The following is a 21,885-nucleotide window of genomic DNA, read 5'->3' on the forward strand; positions in this document are numbered from 1 at the left end:
GGGGGGGGCGGCGCCGCGCTTGTGGCCCCTGGGACTGAAAGACCTGCCTGAACGTGAGCCTCCTGCCACGGGGTTACTCTCGGGTCGTCATCCTACCCTTCACCCTTCTCAGTTGTTGTTTGGGAAGGAACAGGTGATTGCTTTAGTAATGTTTTCAGTATTGGGTCCCCGTTTACATGGATATGAACATGCCCTGCCCTGACGTCTCTGATGAGCACCACACCTGCTTCTCTGACAGCCTCGTCCGTGGTCACTGAAATTCCACACGTCTAACTGGAACTCTTGTTTCACTCTCCTGTCCTAACCTATTCCTCTGTCAGTCATACCCATTTCAGTGAATGACACCATCCATCTGATTGCTTCATCCAAAAGTGTAGGTAGGAGTCATTCTTGGGTCCTCCTTTTCCTTCACTTCTTAAGTCTGTCTAAATCTTGCCAGCTCTACTTTCAAGATAAATTCAGAATCAGACCACGTTACGCCTTTGTTTACAACACTCCAGTTATTTTGCATTGCAAACTCCATACCCTGACCTACAGGGCTGTGCTCTCTCATCACTGTCCTGCATCCGTTCTTTTTTCCTGTTTCTCTAAAAGGCAAGCTTCTTCCCACTTGAGGAATTTGTACCGTTTCCTTTGCCTCTGTTCCTAAATCTGCATGGATGGCTCCTTGTCATTTAGGTCTCAGGTCAAACATCAAGTCCTTAGTGAAGCCTTTCCTGGCTACCCAATGGTTGTTTATTTCATTCAACAACTATTGTACTTATTGACATTTAGCATCTCCTGTACACCAGGCAGTGCTAAGAATGCAGAGGTGAACAAAGGAAAACCCTTGCTTTCTTGGTGCCAGTGATAACATTCAGGAATGAACAGACATAGTGCAATCAGAAGAGTGATCAAAGGGACAGTAGTAGAAGAGAGGAGAGGTGGTGGTGGGAGGGGCTCTGGAAGGAGTTTGGACTTCATCAGAGTATGTTGAGAAGTCTTTGGACTCTCTGGGGAGGAGGGCAGTTAGGCTATTGCAATAATTCAGTCAAGAAACGATGGTGGCTTGGGGCGCCTGCGTGGCTCAGTTGGTTGAGCGTCTGTTTGGGGTCCTGGGATCGGGCCCTGCCTCGTGGGCTCCCTGCTTGGAGGAGAGCCTGCTTCTCCCTCTCTCTCTGACCCACCTCCCCTCTTGTGCACGGGCTTTCTCTCTCTCTGTCTCAAATAAAAAAAAAATGATGGTGGCTCGAATGGGGTTGGTAATATGTCCATTTTGACAAGATTTGGCCATACTCGTGATTATTTTATATTTGTTCTGTTTATTAAAATGGGGCTTTCTTGGTTGTTATGTCATCTAAGGAATGGAATTTGAACAGCTCTAAAATTAAAGGACAAAAAAGAACAAAGTGTTTATAACTGAAGGTACTAGCACACAGCTTGGTTGATTTTGGTTGTACCTGGTGCTTTTCTGGTATCATTTACCTTAAATGTTTGCAGGGCTAACCCCTAATTGAGGTTTCTGCTCAAATGCTACCGCCTCAGAAAGACTTTACCTACTTTCTGTTTTTAAGAGCCCCTCCGTCACTCCTGACTCCCTACCCTGCTTTTTGTCTTCGTGGCCCTTTTTCCTATCTGACTTTTTAAAATTTTATCAATATATTCATTTATTTACTTTCTTTCTTTCCCCACTGGAATATAAACTCCAAGAAAACAGAGACTTTTTCTGTTTCTTTCACTGCTTTATGATGGCTTGGGCTGCTGGGCCCATGCTCATTTGCCTGATTGATTTGTTTCAAATTTATTTCAAGTAGCAAAGACTGACATTGTTGTTTCTCCCTTGCTTCCTAGGAGATAGATCCCTGAAAGGAACCTGTCCCACTACTGCAACCAAACCAGATGCCTTCTTTCACTTCACCAGACCAAGGAGATGACCTGGAGGCCTGTGTTTTAAGATTTTCAGACCTAGATTTAAAAGACACAAGGCTTATCAATCCCAGTAGCGGACTCAAAGCAGAGTTAGATGTCAGTACAAAGAAGAAATACTCGTTTGCCAAGAAAAAGGTAAAATTGCTGTATTGCACTTGATGTTTCAGGATTGTGTATGTATAGTTAACTCAGATACATCTATTAGTAGCTCATCGATCATCAGGGTTTTCCTCCAGGGAGTAGAGGGTTAGTGAGACAGGAGGCTGCTGCCATGTTCAAGGTAAGTTCTAGTCAGGGTCATGATCCAATGATCTTAAGTCAGTGCCGGGCAAAGAAGAATCATGGGCAAGGTGTAGCTATGCAACACTTATGGTTGAGTACTTGAGGACAGATCCTAGACAGGTGGGCTGGGTTCCTTTTCCCATCCAGGGTTAGAATCACAGGAACCCAGGAGACCTTGTCATAAGGAGAACAGACAGGCAGAGGGGTAGTGGCCATGTAAGACTCCTGATCTGATCTAGTTGGCTGGGTTCTCTTGGTTTAGGAGAAGGCTAGAACAGCCCAGAATGGTTGTGCAAGCTTACTGAGGACAGTTGGGATTGGATTATAATGGGAGGTCATAATGATATGCTGCTCTTCTATGCCATTTATCCTTTTTTCAGAGATCATTGACTCAAACCTTGTCCTCTTGAAGCTCATAGGAAGGAAAATGACCTGAGGACATGCAACTGAGACTTAGTTTTCTTACCTCCAGTCTGCTGTCCTTCTGCAGTTAGCTTTTGTTGGCTTCATGTCAATGAAGAATAGATGTCTCTGCTTATAACTTCTTACCCACCACCCCTCTGCTCTCATCTCACACTGATGTCCTTGAAAATGAAACCCAAAGGGTACAGAAAGGTTTTTTCAAATATTATTTTGCAATAATTTCAGACTTGGAGAAAAGTTGCCAGAATTGTATAGAGGACCCTCATATCCCCTTTGCACATAGGCTCCATTCATATTTCATCAAGTGTCCCAAATGGCTCTTATAGATCCACTCTAGGGTCACATGTTACATTGAGTTGTCACGTCTTATATCTTCTTCAGTCTGGAGCACTCTCATTTTTTCTCCTTTGAAATCATGACCATGACATCTTTGAAGATTTCATGAGTTACTTTGTAGAATATCCCTTTGCTTGATTTTCACTCATGTTTCCTTACAGTTAAGATTCAGATTAGTGCTTTTATCAACAAGAGAATCCCACAAGAGATGCTGTGTTCACGTGGCTACAATCTATCAGGTGGTTCATAGTAGCAATTTGTCCCATTACTGGGAATGTTAACTTTGGTTACTTGATTAAGGGAGTGTCTGTCGGATTTTTCTGCTATAAAATTATTATTTTTTTCCCTTTTAATTACTCAGTATTTGGGGGGGGGAATGCTTTGAGACGGTGTAATTATCTTATTCCTCATCCAACTTTCATCTACTAGTTTTAGATTCTTTGATGTTTCTTTGCTTAGTTGATACTGTGATGGTTGCCAAAGGGTGATTTTCTTGATTTTCTAATTTCTGTGTTCCTTCTAGACTTAGTGTTTGGCATTCTGCTCTAAGGAAGAACTTTCTCTTCTCCCAATTTATTTCTTTCTGTGTGGACTCACATTACATTTTATTTGTGGAGTTATAGTCCATTATGTTGTTATTTATTTTGATGCTCACATCATCTCAGATTTGGCTGGGAGCCCTTTCAAGCTAGTATCTATATCCTTTTGACTTGCTCCCATCACTCTTTGAGCATTTCCTCACTTTCTGACTCAACAAGGTATTCCAGGCTTATCTTGTATTTTTCCTGACCTGTCCTTGGAATCAGACATTTCTTCAAGGAGCTCTGGTTCCTTCTAGCAGAGGACTGTCAAAAAGCAAAACCTGGAGGCTCGGGAAGCTCACTGCCACTAAGTGTTGCCTCTCCCAGGACCTCTGGCATAGGGAGATACATAGATGAATACACAAATGTTTGTATGTACTGTGCATATACTTCTGTATTTACTACCATCTCAATAGTAACCACACCACGAGCACATCATCAGTGCTTTCAGTTCCATTCCAGCCTCACAAGAGTTTGTCCTAACTCTCCCTTCCCCGTATTCGTAACTTCCCTATTTGATGAGACTTGGCCTGGTCCTCTTGGCCCCAGTGTCTTTTCTTACTTGCTTATTCTCCTGTATGTACTCGGTGTACCTGCCCTGCCAAGCTGCCTCCCTACCAGGGCCTGCCTTCCCCTTGTATGCCTCCCCCACCTCCGAGCTGCCATCCTGGCCCTGGTCTGTCTTTCCTTGAACAGATTCCACGTGGGCCCTAACTGCTGCTGGGCCCTCAGTGCCTTGGTCACGAGGCCTTAAAAGACCAGGTAAGATTCGAAAATCGAAGTTTAACATGAAGAAGCACTTACGTTGACGTACATGCTCTCTCTCTCTTTTTAACTTTTTTCCCATTTGGAAGGATTAACGTCAAGAAAGTCTAAAAAATGCTCTCCAGTGTAATTTCCTGCTGCTTCAGTCTGGGACAGTCCAGATACAGTTGTGTGCTAGAGGATGGTCCCACAGTGGTGCTTCATATGTTACCAGGGCTTAGAGTGCCTATGTTTGGATGCTTTACAGTAGTCTCCAGATGCATTAAAGAAGTTAGAACACACACACACACACACACACACACACACACACACACACACACACAGAGGTATATATAAATACCTCCCTCCCCATTAGACCAGAAAGGAACAATTGTTGAGAGGCTGATAATCATAGATCCCATTCAGCCTCTATTTGTACATCAAAAATACCACAAAGTTGAAAAACATGACCAACTGGGAAACAAATTTGTGATAACTATGATCAACAAAAGGTCACTAAAACCACTTACAAATCAGGAAGAAAATAAATGCCACAGTAGAGAAATAGGCAACAGATACAAGAACAAGGAATTGATATGAAAAAATATTCAGCCTTACAATCAAAGACATGCAGATAAAAACAATATATCTCTTTTGCCTTGTATTCAGGTCAACACTAAAAATATTGACAATAAAAATTAAATGCTGATAAAACTTGATGATGTGGATAAAATGTCACCTTGTTGGTGAGCATATAAACGGGTACGATTTTTCTGGAAGTCAGTGTTTATCACAATTTTAAGTTTCATGTTTCTTCGCCCCAAAAGTTTTATTCTAGATGTTTATTTAAAGTAGATGGTTAAAGAGGTATAGAAAGATGTATGCATGGAATGCTCATTCAACATTGCTTATAATTGCAAATATTGGAAACAAAAAAATGGCCATTAGTTAGGAATTGGTTAAGAGAATTATGGTACATCCATAGTTTTCTGTTTAATTTTTTTAAACAATGAGTATAAATCATTTTCATAAAAGCAATAAAATTGTTTTCCAGGAAACAAGTCAAAACATCTTGCTATATTTCTTTCCAGTCTTTTTCAGTGCACTTTTTAATGTAGTTGAGATTACGTCATATAAGCAAATTTGATCCATTGTTTTCATTTAACATTATATCATAAATATTTTCCCACATGACTTAAAACTAGCTCCTCAATATTCCATATTAAGTATGCTCCATAATTTCCTTGACCATTTCCTTTTAAGAAATGACTGATAGTGTTGTTTGTAATGTTTTACTAATAGTTGTCTGAAATTCAAGCCTTTCCTTAAGACCAATCCCTAACAAATTTTAGATTGAGGTAAAAAGTTTACGAAGAAAACTGTTACTCTCAGGAAGTTCTTCTGTAGAAAAATAGGACATAAAACTAGAAACCCATGTGGAAAGATAATATAAGGGATTCACCAAGACTTCTGCCAACTTTAAAATTAAGGTTAATGGTGGCATATTTGAAATGTAATTGCAGGCATTTGCCCTTTTCGTCAAAACCAAAGAAGTTCCAGCACGTCCTTTTGAATGTAAAGAAAAATGGTGGAAATGCTGTCAACAGCTCTTCAGAGACCGGATCAGCATCCACAGACATGTGGCAATACAACATGCTGATGAGATTTGCCACCAGACTGCTTCTGTGTTAAAGCAGCTGGCTGTGACACCGAACACCTCAAAGAGCCTTAAGTCTGAAGACAGTAGGAACCCTCTAAAAGAGTACTTTACCTATAATCGTGAAGTGTCTGCTTGGCTCCCTGATATAAGCTGCTTTAGCCCTGATGAGCTGATAAGGTAAGAATTTCATTCTGTACTTTGATTTAATTTTAAAAGTTTTTCCAGTCACAGTGAGACACCACTACCTAGCCAGGAAAATGGCAAGATCTTTAAGGCACAGAATTTCTCTATGGGCCTAAGTGAGGCCAGTAACCACATACTGTGTATCCCAGAAGCAGTAGCACGTACCCACGCAGCTGCAGCGTTCACTACGTTCCGTGGAAGGCTACATCTAATCTTCTCTAGGGAGAGGTAATGAACAGAACATTGTATTATTTTTCAGAGAGAAATTGGAAGGCTCAGAAATGTTAATGATCCCTCTACCCTGAATAACATTAGAGCTTAAAAAACGGTTTTTGTTACCAAATGTTCTCTGAGTTGAGTATGTTTTAGAAAGGATGTTAACTTTTAGAACTGGGGCATAGGATTAGAAGTTTAGATCCTGTCTTTGAAAAACTCACCAAATTATGTGACAGGATTCTAGAGGACAAATTTCTGGTTTTAAGCAATTTCTGAACTATTTGGTCAATAGAAAATGTCCAAATTTGATATACTTTTGTCATTAGTATTCAGTTTCCCCTGCCTTTGAAAAACTCACCAAATTATATATATTGTTATATATTCCCGTTGTTTACCAAGAAAAAGGAGCAAGTTGGAGAATTGAACTTGGATTCAGAATTGAGCTAGTCACTCAAACTCTTGGTACCTTTATTTCCTCACCTCTAAAGTAGGAATAATGATGCCTGCCCTGCTTACCACACAGTGTTACTATATGAATTATATAAAATGGGGATGGTAAGAGCATTGCTGAACTACAAGATGCTGCACAAACATGGCCTTTTTGTCTCTGTACAGCCCTGTGCCTTAAGGAATTTGCTTTCTAGTGAGAGAAACAAAGGATACATGAAACAATTAGCAGATGATATGAGGCAGGCTACCTAATGATCAGTTAAATTGTGTGGTGCAGATCATAATTTGTTACAGCAGTTCAGAGAAAGGAAAATAGGTTCTAAAATAGACACAGTTTCAGAGGAGAGTCTTCCCTGCAATATGATGAGGATATTGATGAGAGTGTCAGATTCCAGAGTTGGATGGGACCTTAATTATCATCTACCAGAGCATTCTCTAAAATAAGTTCTATGCAACACCAGTTCTGAAGGATGCTAACAGGTATTGAAAAGAGCTGCTAAAGACAAGTAAGGTTGGGAAGCACTGGCTTAAAATGTCCTTTATTGGAGGACTTTTCAGAGCCTTCAATAGATAAGGGGCTTTCACTGAGATTCTTAACGAGGGAGATACTGTCTGCAGGGTTTCGCCAACATGTAATTTCATAGAGTAGCTTCAGAGCATAAGTGGGAAATGCAGTTTATTTCACTTCTCTGGTCATACAGATGAGGAAATCAGTCTAAGAGATGATAAGAGACCTGCCCAGGTCCCAGGACTAGTAAGTATAAGACAGCACAGTGCAGCAGAAAGAGTATGGATTCTAGGTTCAGAAGACTGTTGTCTGAGTCTTGACTGTCACTCTGTAGCTGACTCACCTGGGAGGAATTGGCCTTGGTTTACTCAGCTCTAAAGTGGGGATAATAATAATCCTTTTCATGGTTAAGAGGATTACATGAAAAAAATGGAAGTGAAACCTTATATGATGATGAAATGAGGAAATCAGAGTAAACTCACCTTTTGTAAAGTAAGTTGGGTGCAGATAATGTCTTCTTCAGAGCAAATACTGACAGGAGTTGCTTCTTATTTCAGAACAAAGTTCAGCTCCATCTCGGCCTTCCCTCTGACATCGCCTGGGTATACTTTGTGAATTGTGGCTTCTTTATGCCAGTGACTCAGATGCTTTTCCCTGTGGTTTTCTTCTTCTAGCAGCCAGGGCAGTGATGGAGGAGAGGTGCTACTTTATTACTGCTACCGTGACCTGGAGGACCCCCACTGGGTGTGTGCCTGGCAGACAGCTCTGTGTCAACACCTGTCCCTCACGGGCAAGGTAACACCTCTCACACCCCATCCTTCGTGGGACTCCTCTTGTCTCCAGTTTGGATTACAGAGGCTGTGCTGGAGACAAAAAGGATTCACTGTTAGGTTCTTAGAAGTCCGAGAAATCCTACAAGGCTTTTAAGTAGACTACCAAACAGTTATTAGCATTGCCTTTTATGACAGTATTTAATGGACTAAGAGTCAGCAAACTTTCTTACAGAGCAAAATAGTGAGTATTTTAGGCTTTGCACAAAAACTACTCACTCCTGCTTCTATTAAACCCTAAAATTGTGGAATTGTGAAGAAATTATAACAAGATACAGTTGGGTTAATTATGCAATGTTTCTTATCAATTGTCTAGCCGTTGTATATTGTTTAAAAACAAAAAGTGTAAAACTTTATGATCTTGACTGCTAGATATGCTGTTCTTTGGTAGAAAATTCCTATAGTCTGTATTCAAGAAGTGTCTAAAATCGATTTTGTTGATTCTTTTAAGACTTCATTTATTTAGAGAGAGAGAGTGTGAGTGGAGGGAGGGGCAAAGGGAAAGGGAGAGAGAACCCCAAGTAGACTCCACACTGAGCACGGAGCCTGACGTGGGGCTCAATCTCATAACCCCGGGGTCATGACCTGAGCTGAAACCAAGGGTCGGACACTTAACGGACTAAGCCACCCAGGCACCCCTGATTTTGTTGATTTTTAAGTCCATCTAATAAATTATATGTTTCCTAAACAAACAAAACCTACTCAGCCTTGCCATTGTAACATGAAAACAACCATAAACAATAGGTATAAGAATAGGTATGGCTGTGTCCCCATAAAACTGTATGCAGAAGCAGATGCAGTTTGCTGACCCCTGGCATTAGGAAATGTTCTTGATATGTTAGCTGGAAAAAAATTCACAGAACTATACATACAGTATGATTCCAAGTTGCTTCTTAATTTTCCTAGAACATGCCAGGGTCTTTTACCAGTTGGTGGTGTTAACATTTGCTTTTCCTTCTCTTTAGAATGCTTTCCCCCTAGATCTTTGCTTGGCTCATCCCTCACTTCAGATCTCTGCCTGCATACATCTTATCTCCTCAGAACTCTGATCCAAAGTGGTCCTCTCTCTAAATCTTATCACCTCCTTCTGCTCGGAGAGTATCAATGAATTTGTTAACATCTGAAAGTATAATATTTGTTTAATTTGTTACAATCTGTCTCCCTAATAAAAGCTTGGTGAGGACAGGAACTTTGTCTTAATTAATTGATGTATTCTTAGTGCTAGAACAGGGCTTGGCACATAGCAGACAATAACTATTCAGGGAGTGTTGAATAAAGGACTGAATATATTTTGTTCGTAACAAAACCACAAGTGTTTGTGTGTAAAGATGGAAGGTAGTAGATAGCAAAATGTTAATCATGATTATGTCTGCATGATAAGACTGTGGATGGTTTTTATTTTCCTAAAACATTCTTTTTTTCTTTTTTTTTAAAGGGAGGTGAGGCACCTGGGTGGCTCAGTCGGTTAAGTGTCCGACTCTTGATTTTGGCTCAGGTTGTGATCTCAGGGTTGTGAAATTGAGCCCAATGATGGGCTCTGCGCTAAGTGTGGGATGTACTTAAGATTCTCTCTTTCCCTCTCCCTCTACCCCGCCCCCGTGCAGGAGCTCACTTTCTCTCTCTACAAAAAGGTGGGGACGGGGGCGGGGGAGAGCGAGTTAGGGGGGCTCCATCTCACAACCCTGAGATCATGACCTGAGCAGAAATCAAGAGTTGGATACTTAACTAACTGAGCCACCCAGGCGCTCCTTTTCTAAAGCATTCTTGATGATTACATACACACACACACACACACACACACAGACATAGATTTATATATGCATATACGTATCTGCATACAAACATATATATGTAAAAACAGAACGAGAGATGATATAGTTTTGTAAACTTAAAAGGAAATGAACTAGGTTCATTCTGAGGTCCCCTTGGGGAATGGGCACTGTACTATCTTAAGCCTATTCTTTTCCACAGATGTTTTAAGTCCCCGAGGCAGTCGTTTGATCAGTGATGTTTTCCACACCCATGTTTCCTAAAAGATGGTGCCAAAAGCTTCCTTTACCTCATTCAGTTCATTATCACGTCCTGCCCTTTCTACCCTCTACAATATCCCTTGCCTCCATTCACTCCCCGTCCCCTTCCACCACCTGAGACCACTCTCTCGTCCACTTCAGTAGCTTTTAAACCATCTTGTTCTGTCCTTGTCTGCCATTTAACCCATTCTCTACCCTGCAGACGGAATCATCTTAAGAGGTGAATTAAACACTGCTGCTCAGAATCTCTCAGTGGCCGTCACTGCATTTAGAGTGAAGCCCAGATCCTTCCCATACCCTTAGGTTCCTGCATGATTTGCCCCTTCCTGCCTCTTCTGTCTACCTGATGTCATTCTTCACTCCCCATACTCCAGCAACATGCACAGTCTTTCAGTTTTTTGGAGCCCACAAAGGTTTTGTGTGTGTTTTTTTTTTTTTTTTTTGTATCTTTGGGCTTTTTTTCCATGCAAATTCTCTTCAAGGAACTCTCACATACCCACTCAGTTTCACCTGTAAAATTTCTACTCAATCTTCAGTTCTCAGTTTCAATGATACTTCCTCAAAGAGAACTTTCTTGACCTTTAGTCTAAGTTCACTTTTCCCAGTATGCTCTAGCATAGCATCTTGTGGTTATTTTTCATAGCTCTTGTCATTTTGTAACTTTTTTCTTAATATCTGTGACCCTCCCTAGTCTGTAAGCTCTAAGAGGGCAAGAACTCTTTTTTTAATTTTTTTTTTTTAACTGCTAGAGCCTTAACTCCTAACACAATTCCTGGCGCATAGTAAAAAAAAAAAAAAAAGTAGTAAACATTTGTGGAATGAATACCTTTTTAAAAAACTTTTTAAAGTAGGCTCCACGTCCGGTGTGGAGCCCGACATGGGGCTCCAACTCACAACCATGAGATCAAGACCTGAGCCAAAATCGAGTCCGACACTTAACTGACTGAGCCACCCAGGTGCCCCTGGAATGAATTACATTTATTGTCACCTCTATTTAGAGAACACCCTGAAAGATGGATGTTCTCACAGTGAACCTGAATGTACAAAATATGAAATCAATCTCTTTCCTTGTTTGGGGGACAGATTTTTATTCTTAGCCCAGCCTGAGGTGAATTAGCAATGAGGGTCCTACCCACAAGGTGGCAGCACCTGCCTGCATCTTGGTCTAAATCCTTGGGCTTCAGTGATACATGCCCAGTTTACTGAGGTACTTTTCTGCTGGTGGGAGATTTGGCAGAATATTGGCATTTAGGTAGAGAAAGAAGAGAACTTGAAAATTCTAGAAAGAAGTTTCTGATTCCTATTGGTACATGTTCCTTTTTGCCTCAAGAAACCTGAGGGGACACATTGAAGGCTCTGGAAGGGAGAAATTGCATGATTTGGAATGAGTAATATCTGGCTTTGAATCCCAGATCTACTACCTGCCATCTCTGTGCCCTTGGGCAAGCTACTTGATTTCTCTGAGCTTCTGTTTCCTTTTCTGTCAAATGGAGATTATGATATCTACCTTTCAGGATTATAATATAAAGCTCCTCTATCATAGTAGGTGCTCAACAAATGCTAACTATTGCTCTCCATCCCTGAGGTATAAGGCCTTCCTCACCAGGGAGCCACTTTGAAGGTTTGTCTTGAACAATCTTAGGGATTGAAAGTCTAGTAGTGTATGAGTTTAGAGATTGCTCTCCCCCAGCGATATAGGGATTAGGTGTGCTTGTCCTTTATTTGGGTTTTGAGATTAAAATAACATAGGAAAGAATCTGCTAGCCTATCCTGAAGACAGTTACATAGAAGTATGTACTTTATCTGCCACAGTCAAAAAACAGTTTTAGTGTAGATTTCCTGACACTTTGGTTCACCTCTATTTTTCTGTGTAGACCCTTGAAAAAATAGAAATTGGTTGGTAGGATAGTAGTCTGTACAGCAGAGATGGCATATTCTTTCTACTTTCCTCTCCCATGCCCAGAACAGGCTTTATCAGATTGCAGTACTTTCTCAAGGAGCCTGAATGTGATCCAGAATCCTCATCATGGAACTCTGGCTAGCCACTACTAGTGAGTTGGCATTGGCTTATGAAATGAATACCATTTGAATACCATTTATATCCGTGCCCTAAAGGATCAACTGAGCAGCAAATAAAGTATCTTCTCTGGGCCCTGAAAAAGGACAGCCTTTTACATTTTTCAAATTCTAATGCATTGGTAGATATATGTATTTATAAGTGGTAGTAACAATACAGGACCTCTCTTTCCATAGAGTACCATGATACTAGAGTGTTGTCCTTTCTCTCTAGCACTTTGCTCTAGAGAGCTCAGCTCCTTCTAAAGGTGATCCATCTGTAAACTCATCCACAGGGTTTTATAGTGCCAAGACAAGTAACTTTGCAGGCCCCCCTGAGCATTGCCTCTTAAGGCAGGGGCCTCAACCCAGGTTCTAAAGTACCCTAGCCACTGACGCATTTCAAAGAGACTACAGCGTTTGATAAGCCAAAAAGTCTCTAAAATGGATATACATTTATTTGTTCAACAAATATGAATGGAGTATCTACCCGGCAGGCACTGTTCTAGGCACTGGTGATGCAGCAGTGAACAACAGAGACACATACCGCTATGGAACTTGCATTCCAGTGGGTGGGTTTGCAGTCGTGTGCTTCCCCGCAAACGCTGTGCAGAGGTGAACTCACATACATTCCGGCTTTCAGCTGTGCTCTGACTTGGGTAATACCTCCTCAGCAGTCCTCTTCATTGTTGGTTGTCTCCTATCTCTGTGTTATCAAGGTGAGAAATTGGGGTTCAGAGAAGTAAGTTAATTTTCTCAGGGCCACACAGCAAGTAAGTGGCAAAGCTGAGTCTCGATCCTAGATCTGCTGACCTGGATTTAGGTTAAGCTCGAAATTTATTTCTTTGGTCTTTGGACAGCAAATGGGGCTTTCCAGAAGTTTCATTCATTCCATTCTCTGGTCTAGTGCACATCTGTTGAGTACCTTGTCTGGACGGTGGGCAGTGCCATTTTAGAAAGCTATAAGTATCTTCATGTGGTAACGCTTTTTATTGTGTCTCGGCTTTTCCCATCAAACTCATGGACACACACAAGCCTGTTCTGCCCCGGGAAGATTTAAACTAAGCTAAGAACAGGCTGCATTTCCTTTCTCTCACCATCTTGTGTCCCAGGTTCGAATTGCTACAGAAGGAATCAATGGGACAGTTGGTGGAAGCAAACTGGCCACCAGACTCTATGTGGAAGTCATGCTTTCCTGCCCATTGTTTAAGGATTATATGTGTGAGGATGATTTTAAGGTAAGAGAAATTGAAAATAAAATGGATTTAGAGCCATTTGCTTCTGCCTCAGTGCCTCTTCCTGCTCTAGGCCCTGAAGAGGAGAGCAGTGTGGAGAAAGAAGCAGTGCCAGATAAACACCCTTCCCCCAGTAGGCTGCGAGGCAGTGCAGTCAAAGGAGCATGCGCATTCCAGTTCTTTACGAAGTCGCCATGTGGTCTTGGGCAAGTTAATGCCCTCTTGGATTTCAGTCTCCCTTCTTGTAGAATAAAGACATGACAGTTTGCACAATCTAGCTCTAAACTTAGATATGTTTGCTCACTTGAGGGACCACCTGGCTATTTCAGGGCATCACTTTGTTTTTAGTAAACCTGGAATTACAAGACCAGCGCTTCATACCATATGGGGGATAAAGCTGTTGCTCTCACAGCTGAGCTCCTTTGTTTGAGTCACCTTGTGCTTTAGCATAGTAGGTGATAAAGGTGGGGAATACGTTACCTAGTGTTAGTGCTGGTGGTGGTAGGGAAAGAAAGGTCATTGCTCCAAAGCAAAAGCTATATATATAATGAAATCACTCAGTGGTGTTTCAGTTTTATAGTTAAATGCTTATAGTCGTAGAAACACCTTTTCAAGTTAACATTTCTGTACATGGTAGGTGTGCAATAAATATTTATTAGTGTTGAATTATCTGAAACATTTTAGGCCCTAACTCCCTTTTCCCATTAAAAACATTAGTTCTTACTTTCAGGTTTCTTAAGACTTCAGCTATCATATTATTACAGAACAGGTATAATTCTTGTATTTGGCACTTGTCTTCTTATATCCGAAGATGGGAGAGTAAGACTGTGTTCTGTTTTGCTTCCTATTGGCTAGACCAGCAAAGGAGGGGCTTGCTGTTTTCCAGAATTGCGTGTTGGTGTATTTGAAGAAATTGTGCCCATGGGGATCAGCCCCAATAAGATCTCCTACAAGAAGCCTGGTATGCTTGCTTTTAGAAGAAAAATTTTGCTTTTCTGCAGAGGGACAAAACTTGATATAGAGACAAACGTGGAAGTCAGACAGTAATCAACAATCCGCTCTTTAAAATAGCTTTGGGGTATGGAATTTAAGAAACAAAGAAAAAAGGGACAAAAAAGAATCTTAGGTACAGAGAACAAACTGGTGGTTGCTGGAGGGAAGGTGGGTGCAGTAGGTGAAGGGGATTAAGAGCACACTTGTCATGATAAGCACTGAGTAATGTACAGAATTGTTGAATTATTGTATACTTGGAGGTAATTTAACATTGTGTGTTAATTATACTTATAAGAAAATAGCTCTGGGGTAGCTAGCCTGTCAGTTATTCAGTGCTTAAACTGGTCTTCTCTTTGGCTTTATGGTAATTGAAGACTCATCCCTTAGAATGCTCTTATTCTTCCTGATGTTTTGGCAAGAAGTTGTTTTCTTGTTCCAAAGATAGCAATCTGGGAAGAGTGTAATTATTACTTGTAAATGGTTCATCAACTGAATAACACACAGGCTTTTTGCTACAGGAGGCAAGTGGCTTTCAAATCCAGAGCAGTTTGCTTGCAAGTGTTCTAGAATCTTCCCCTTCTTCCCCATGGTTACCATAGATGGTTGAAAGACATTTGTTTGGTGGGTTTTATGTTTTTGTTTTGCTTTTTACTATGAAAATTTTCAAACGTTAAAAAAAGTACAGAAAATAATACAGTGAATTCACATATACCTGTCATACAGCTTCAGCAATTACTCATTCATTGCCAGCTTTCTTCTATACCCTGTCCCCTTCCCCCATCCTGGATTATTTTGAAGGGAATTCCAATGTCATGTCATTACCTTCGTAAATATTTTAGTAGAGACCTTTAAAAGATAAACATTAAAAAAAATAACTGTAAAGCCATTATTACATCTAAATAAAACATCTTTAATAGTAATTCCTTTATCATCAAATATCTAGCCAGTATTTAAAATTGGCTAGATCAGCAAAGGAGGAACATGGTGTTTTCTAGAATTGTGTGTTAGCGTATTTGAAGAAATCCATACCCATGGGGATCTCATAATTTTTTAAGTTTTTATTAGGATTCAGGTAAGGTCCACTCATTGTGATGGATCCCTGTGTCTCTTTAAGTCTCTTTTAACCTATATCTTTGCCTCCCTTTCCCCCCCTCCCCTTTCAGTTTTTTTTTTGAAGGAACTAGGTCATTTTGTCTATAGAGTTTCCCACAGTCCGGCTAAAGCTGATTGCATCTCCTCTGACCCCTGTATTTCCTATAGATTGGTAGTTAGATTTAGAGCAGTGCTAATAGAAATCTAACGTGAGGCACATACGTAATTTTATGTTTTTTATTAGTCACATTTCAAAAGTAAAAGGAAATGAGAAATTCATTTTAATAATATGCTTCAATGCAATGTAGCCAAAATATTTCCATGAGTAATCAATGTAAAAAACTACTAATGAGATAGTTTACCTTTTTTTGCTTACTAAATGCTTGAAATCCTGGATCTGTGTCACCCTTATTCTGGCACATCTCCGGCCACATTTCAGGAGCCTGATATCCCCATGTGGCTAGTGGCCATTCTGTTAGATACCTCAGATCCAGAGACTTGGTTGGATTCAGATTTGACTTCCTTTTTCTTTCTTTCCTTCTTTTTCCCCCCCAAGACTGTCTGATAGGTAGTATTGTCCTCTTTCATCAGGAAGCACAAAAGTCTGGTTGTCTCTGTTCACTTCCCAGTATGTAGCTATTGGCACAAGAGCTAGGGGTTAAGCCAGAGGGAAACGGGAGTAGGATGCAGAGATCCAGGAACAGAGAGCCCTGCACGAGGAGAGAAGGGCCCAAAGGAGCGTGTCCGCACAGCGTCCCTCCCTCAGCAACGTGACGGAAGAGCTCTTTCTTGGTGGTATGGGCCATTGCTTGGGAGGTTAGGGGAGAGTGGGCTCCAGGCGATGCTGGGCTGCTCTCATTTGGACCACGTTGTTTGAAGGCACCTCTTGTAAACATACCCCTACGAGTCCCTGCCCAGTCAGGCCTTCACAGGACCAGGAGAGCAGCATCGGGGACAGGTTTGGTTCCCCATAGCACCCTGTCGGTATAAATCTTAGCAGATTTCCATGCTTCTCATCACAGTTTTGAACCTCCCTTTGCAACCCCCCCCCCCCGTTTTGGTGACCGTGTCATTAGGTGATAATAACAAATCAATTCTGGCCTCATTACATTCGCCTTACAATTCTGGGTTGGGCGGGTAGGAATCCAGATTCTTTGACCATGCTCTGGGGCCTCCAGCCCCACCTGGGTACTTGGCAGCTTCAGGTGGTTGTTGGGGTTCACCTCTGAGCAGAATGAGGTTCCTTTGGTGCCATCAGGCTCTACCACGAGTGGTGACTGCCATCCCCAGAGCCCCTGTCCATGAGCGGTGGTTACTCCCTACTGCCGACTTCACAAGCAACTGGGATGTCTGGACCTCCAAAGACACAGGAATACTTCTATTCTAGAGAGTTGAGAAGGCCAGGGACCCCACCAGACTGAGGTGCTCTCCCTTCAGTCCCCCTGGATTTTACTTCCTTTCTTCCCCTCCTTTCTTTCCTGCCTGCCTTAGCTTTTCCCTCCTTCTCTCCCCCTGCCCTGCTCTCTCATGTGTCACTCCTACCGCCAGCCCCTGCCACCCTTTCTCTTTCACTCAGGCACACAGACTTAGACACATTCTTCTTACTCTTTGGTATTTATAAAGAACAGTCCAACTTTATTCCACAAATTTATACTCTAAGCTGCCTGTCGAGGTTCTTAGCCTTGAACTTGTGTTATAGTCAAAAGCCTGTAGTCAGGCACATACATGCCTAGGCTCTTCCACATACAATGAAAATAGAACGCTGGCTGTATAATGGACCAGCAAACCCACATGGCAATTTAGATCCCAACTGTCTGGCTTTTACCACTGGGTTAGACCAAGTATGAGAATGGAAAATTCTTTGACTAATCATTTCTAAACCTCCAGGTCTCCATAGTGCTTCTCTTTGGAGGAAGGAAAGTGAGGATTATCTGGACTCACTAAATAATTTCATCATGGTCATCAGATAGTGTTATTTTCAGACATAATTACAATTATGAAAAAAGTTTTGGGTGGAAGGAAACAGAGCAACATCTAAGTCATCAGGCTGGGCTAGCTGTGATTGGGTTTTGGTTTTTGTTTTTGTCTTGTTTTAAGTAAATTTTTGGTTTGGTTTTAGGGATCCATTTATCCCCAGGTGAATTTCATAAAGAAGTAGAAGAATTTTTGTCTCAGGCAAATGAAGAACAAAATGATACTATCCTACTGGATTGCAGAAACTTCTATGAAAGCAAAATAGTAAGTAAGGACCAGAAGTGAGTTCAGTGAAATGGTAGGTTCCCCCTTCCCACATCATGGCATGTTTGCCAAGTGATGCGTGTATGCCTACCTGTGGCCAAGTCACTTAGATCTCCCCCCACTGCTAACAGCTTCGGAGAAAACCCAAGCCTTTGAACTCAGGATCTGGTGAAAAAGTCTAAGAAAAGAGGAATTAAAGACGTCTTCGCACATAATGTACTTCTTGGCTCCCATGTGCCTACCTTTGATGTGTGTCGAGGATCCTATAAAGTTGACTTTGGGCCGCCTCTCCAGTTCCCCTAAGGACTCTGGGAAGATGACCCAGAGCCCACCAGCCTTGTTTCTGAGTTCCAGATCTTGAAGTTGAAAGATTAGAGTGCAGGATGAGAACAGCAGCTAGTAGTGAGTGCTCCCTTGCCAAGGGGCTCTGAGCGGGGTCGACACATGCTTTGTTCTTACCAGGTATATTTTTCTGATAATCTTCCTTCTGCTTCTCCTATATCGTAGGGACGATTCCAGGGCTGCTTAGCCCCAGACATCAGGAAATTCAGTTACTTCCCTAGCTACATTGACAAAAATCTAGAACTTTTCAGAGAGAAGAAGGTACTGATGTACTGCACTGGGGGCATCCGTTGTGAGCGGGGTTCAGCCTACCTCAAAGCCAAGGTGAGTTAACACCCTTGGGGGCACTGCGGGCTTTGGAGGTAAAGAAGGCTCCACCAACAGCATGTGTTGAACTTTCCACCCCCCACAGCACCCCCCTCCCACCCCCAGCCCGCCAGGGATTTATTTTGCCCTTGAATCGTTCCAGCATAGAGTTTATAAGTACAAAATCTGAAGTTCTTAAATCTCAAGATGTGGGAAAGCACTTCACAGTCTTAGAGCCTCATCAAGTACAGAAGGGAAAGCTTAGTTAACCTCTCCCTTTTCCTAATCCTTATGCTTGATCCTGAGAAGAACAAATTCACATTACATGTTCCAACAGGTGTTTTTCTATATTTAGGGGGCAGCAAAAATAGCTGGGCTTCCCAGGATCTAGTGAAGGCCCTGACTGCTCTCATCACCTGCCACTCGTCTGTGGAGCTTCTTACCAGTCTTTGCCTGTCTCCTCAAATTTCCTTATTTTTCCTCACACAGGGAGTGTGCAAGGAAGTGTTCCAGCTCAAGGGTGGCATCCACAAGTACCTGGAGGAGTTTCCCAATGGTTTCTACAAAGGGAAGTTGTTTGTTTTTGATGAGCGTTATGCCTTATCCTACAACAGTGATATAGTGTCAGGTAGGTCAGCACAGGCTGGACCCTAAACTCATGATCAGGCATGTTCTCTCTATGAACCATTCTGGAAGGCAGGCCAGTACTGGTTATGTGAAGAAAACAGGGAAAAGAAGTAACGTAGTAGGACCATTTCCCAGCAGAGTTGGAGATGCAACAGTGGAACAGACAAAACCCTGGACCAGGAACCAGGAGGCCTGTCCTGGGTCCCAGCCTCCCTATTTAGTTAGGCAAGTCTTTTACAGTGGGGATGATGTCACTTGCTCTGCCTCCTTGCTGGGAGTTGAACTAATAGGCTGAAACAAAGGTCTTAACCAGGAGTTGTAGAATTTGGCAGTTCTGTGTGAATTTGGATGGGAAAATAATTATATCTTTATTTTCACCACCCCACGCTATATGTCGCACTTCCTTTGATTGTTAATGTAAGCAACAAATCAGTAATGTTAGATGCACCAGTGACTTTGTCATCAACAGAAACCAAAATATTTTCATATATTATAGTTGCTGCAGACTTCTCCAAATAGCATTTCTGTTCATCATTGTCTCAAAGTAGTAGTTATTAGCCCTCCACCCCTGTCTTATTTATTTAATGTGTTAATATAATGTCTTAACTATATCACAGGTTTTTAAAAATGTTTTGATATTTTGTATTTCCATATAATCGGTTTCCTTTGTAATGCTATGTATTTTAAGAACCTCGAGGTCTATAGACACATGTGGTAGGTTAGGTACTTTTGAGTGGTGGCTGGGGCAGTCCAAGAGGCAGGGGTGGCCACAAGAGGGTATGCACAAGAGGCCTGTGGTTTGATTGTAATTTTAAGTCCTCAAGTGTCAGATGAGGTCAGTAAAAGGGGGATGGAAATAATCTTTTAAGAAAAGTGGCTCTTGCCCCTGGATGCCATAGTTTCAAACAGGAAAGGTCATAGGCAGACAACCCTAGTGGCTCTTATAATTTTCTAGAACTCCTGTGATCAGGGACTAAGACTGAATTACCAGGGTGATAAGTGAATAAGATTTAAGTATGATTGCCTTCTCCCCTTTCTTCGTGATCTTTTTATTAATTTTAATGGCGTTATATTTGTGTCTCTTATTGAAAGCCACTCGAAATCTGTTTTGGGAGCTAGATGGAGTATAAATTATAAATAACTAGAAATAGTGGATTTGAGAAATGTTACTGAGGAAATGTTGGCAGGATTTGACGGGTACTTGCATGTGAGTGTGAAGACGAGAGAGAAGGCCCAAAGGTAGCTTAGCTAATACTAATTAAGGAGACTTGAAGAATGATGTTGTCAGTGCTAACAGGAAGTCGGCCAGGAAACATGGGCTGAGAAAATAGATAATGAGAATCTTTTAGGAATCGAGTGGCGAGGTGTCCATTAGCAACAGCAGAACTTCAGGCTTGGGGAGGAGGGGCGTGGACTGCAGAAGCTGAATATAGGTGTGGGATCATTTGTATTCACGTATGTTGTCTCCCATGAAAAAGGGAATGATCTAAAGGAAAAAGACCACTGAACTAAGGGGTAGTTGGCCAGCTTTGGAATGAAGAAACAAAACTACCTGTTTTCTAAATAGGAAAAAGAAAAAAATGGGTCACTGAATGTTGGAATCAGGAAGACAATTCCCAGATGTCCCACCTCCCACAAATAGTGGGGGTGAGGGAACAGTTTTTATTAGAGGACAGGAGACTTACTAACTTAAACCTTCCCAGGCCCAACGGGGTATATTAGCTGATGTGCCAAGAGTTATATTTAGGACCTGGAGAAGTACCTGTCTTCATGGTACACATGTATGTGTTTGGAACTAGGGCTTTTCTTTCTTCCCCAGAATGTTCATACTGTGGAGCCCCATGGGACCAGTACAAACTCTGCTCCACTCCCCAGTGCCGCCAGCTCATCTTGGCCTGCCCTGCTTGCCAACGACAAGGATTCACAGCCTGTTGTGTCACATGTCAAGACAAAGGGAGGAGGCTGGCTTTGAGTCCCACCCAGAGCAGCTTTAAAGAGGAATGTGAGTGTACAGCCCGACGGCCACGCATACCCAGCGAACTGCCGCAGCAGGTGCGCCTCCCTGTGAGCCCCAGGCCAAGGCCGGGTGTTGGTGAGCACAGGCCATGCTCACGTGAGCGGCAGCAGCAGGATTTCCCTAGGCCTTCACAAAGCTAGTTCACAGTGACCACACATTGGAGAGTGTCAGAGCTGCAGCAACAGAAACTTGAACTTGAGTGCTGGCCATGCCAGCATCGTAAACTGGGTACGATATTGGCCACCTGAACTTCAGAGGGGCCGGGAAGAGGGAGTTGGGTGCTGACCACTTACCTGAGATATTTGACTCAGAAGATGCCAGAGCACAGAAAAAGGTGAGCTGTGTAGGATCCCAACGCTGCTGGGGGAGAGAGCCTTGAGCCTGGTGACCAGGTCATGCCCTCTCTGTGCCATGCAGCAGGCTGGTAGTAGTCATTTGTCTTGTCAGCAGACCTGGTGATCCTGGTGGCAAAAGCATGAAAGCTATAGCCCTGGAGGGTGACTCCTCAGAAGCAGGCCTCTCCTGCTACCTACCATCACCTACATCCACTCCTGCCCTCATCTCTGGCAGCCTGAGAAACTCAGTCAGGATCTGCAGACCATGGCATGTGATTCGCCTTCTGCTTTTGTAAATAAAGTTTTATTGGAATAGCCCCACCTGTTCATTTACATATGATCTATGGCAGAATTAAGTAGTTACAACAGAGACCTGCAAAGCCGAAAATATCTGCAATTTGGCCCCTTTACAGGAAAAAATTGCCATCCCCTGGTCTAAACCCAACATCCCCAGGTCTAAACCCTGCTCACCTGATGGAACAGGTGGTCTGAAA

At 42.2% G+C, this 21,885-nt stretch overlaps 1 protein-coding gene across 2 annotated transcripts in view; it reads left to right on the plus strand.

Moving 5' to 3' along the window:
• TSTD2 (thiosulfate sulfurtransferase like domain containing 2) overlaps nt 1-21,706 on the plus strand; it is a 22,054-nt gene extending 348 nt beyond the window's left edge. Inside the window, exons 2-10 of one of the 2 annotated variants that reach the window (XM_025888272.2) lie at nt 1,831-2,043; nt 5,798-6,111; nt 7,966-8,086; nt 13,319-13,444; nt 14,297-14,402; nt 17,646-17,764; nt 18,272-18,430; nt 18,902-19,040; nt 20,859-21,706. In XM_025888272.2, coding sequence (XP_025744057.1) covers nt 1,879-2,043; nt 5,798-6,111; nt 7,966-8,086; nt 13,319-13,444; nt 14,297-14,402; nt 17,646-17,764; nt 18,272-18,430; nt 18,902-19,040; nt 20,859-21,196 — 1,587 coding nt within the window. In that variant the 5' untranslated portion in view covers nt 1,831-1,878 and the 3' untranslated portion in view covers nt 21,197-21,706. The remainder of the gene's footprint in view (nt 1-1,830; nt 2,044-5,797; nt 6,112-7,965; nt 8,087-13,318; nt 13,445-14,296; nt 14,403-17,645; nt 17,765-18,271; nt 18,431-18,901; nt 19,041-20,858) is intronic. The other variant, XM_025888273.2, reaches the window with a different exon arrangement.
• The last annotated feature ends 179 nt before the right edge of the window (nt 21,707-21,885 follow it).

The sequence above is a fragment of the Callorhinus ursinus genome, unplaced genomic scaffold (genome assembly GCF_003265705.2).
Source record: "Callorhinus ursinus isolate GAN/ISIS: 27379988/994484 unplaced genomic scaffold, GSC_fseal_2.0 scaffold24, whole genome shotgun sequence".
Lineage (NCBI taxonomy): Eukaryota > Metazoa > Chordata > Mammalia > Carnivora > Otariidae > Callorhinus > Callorhinus ursinus.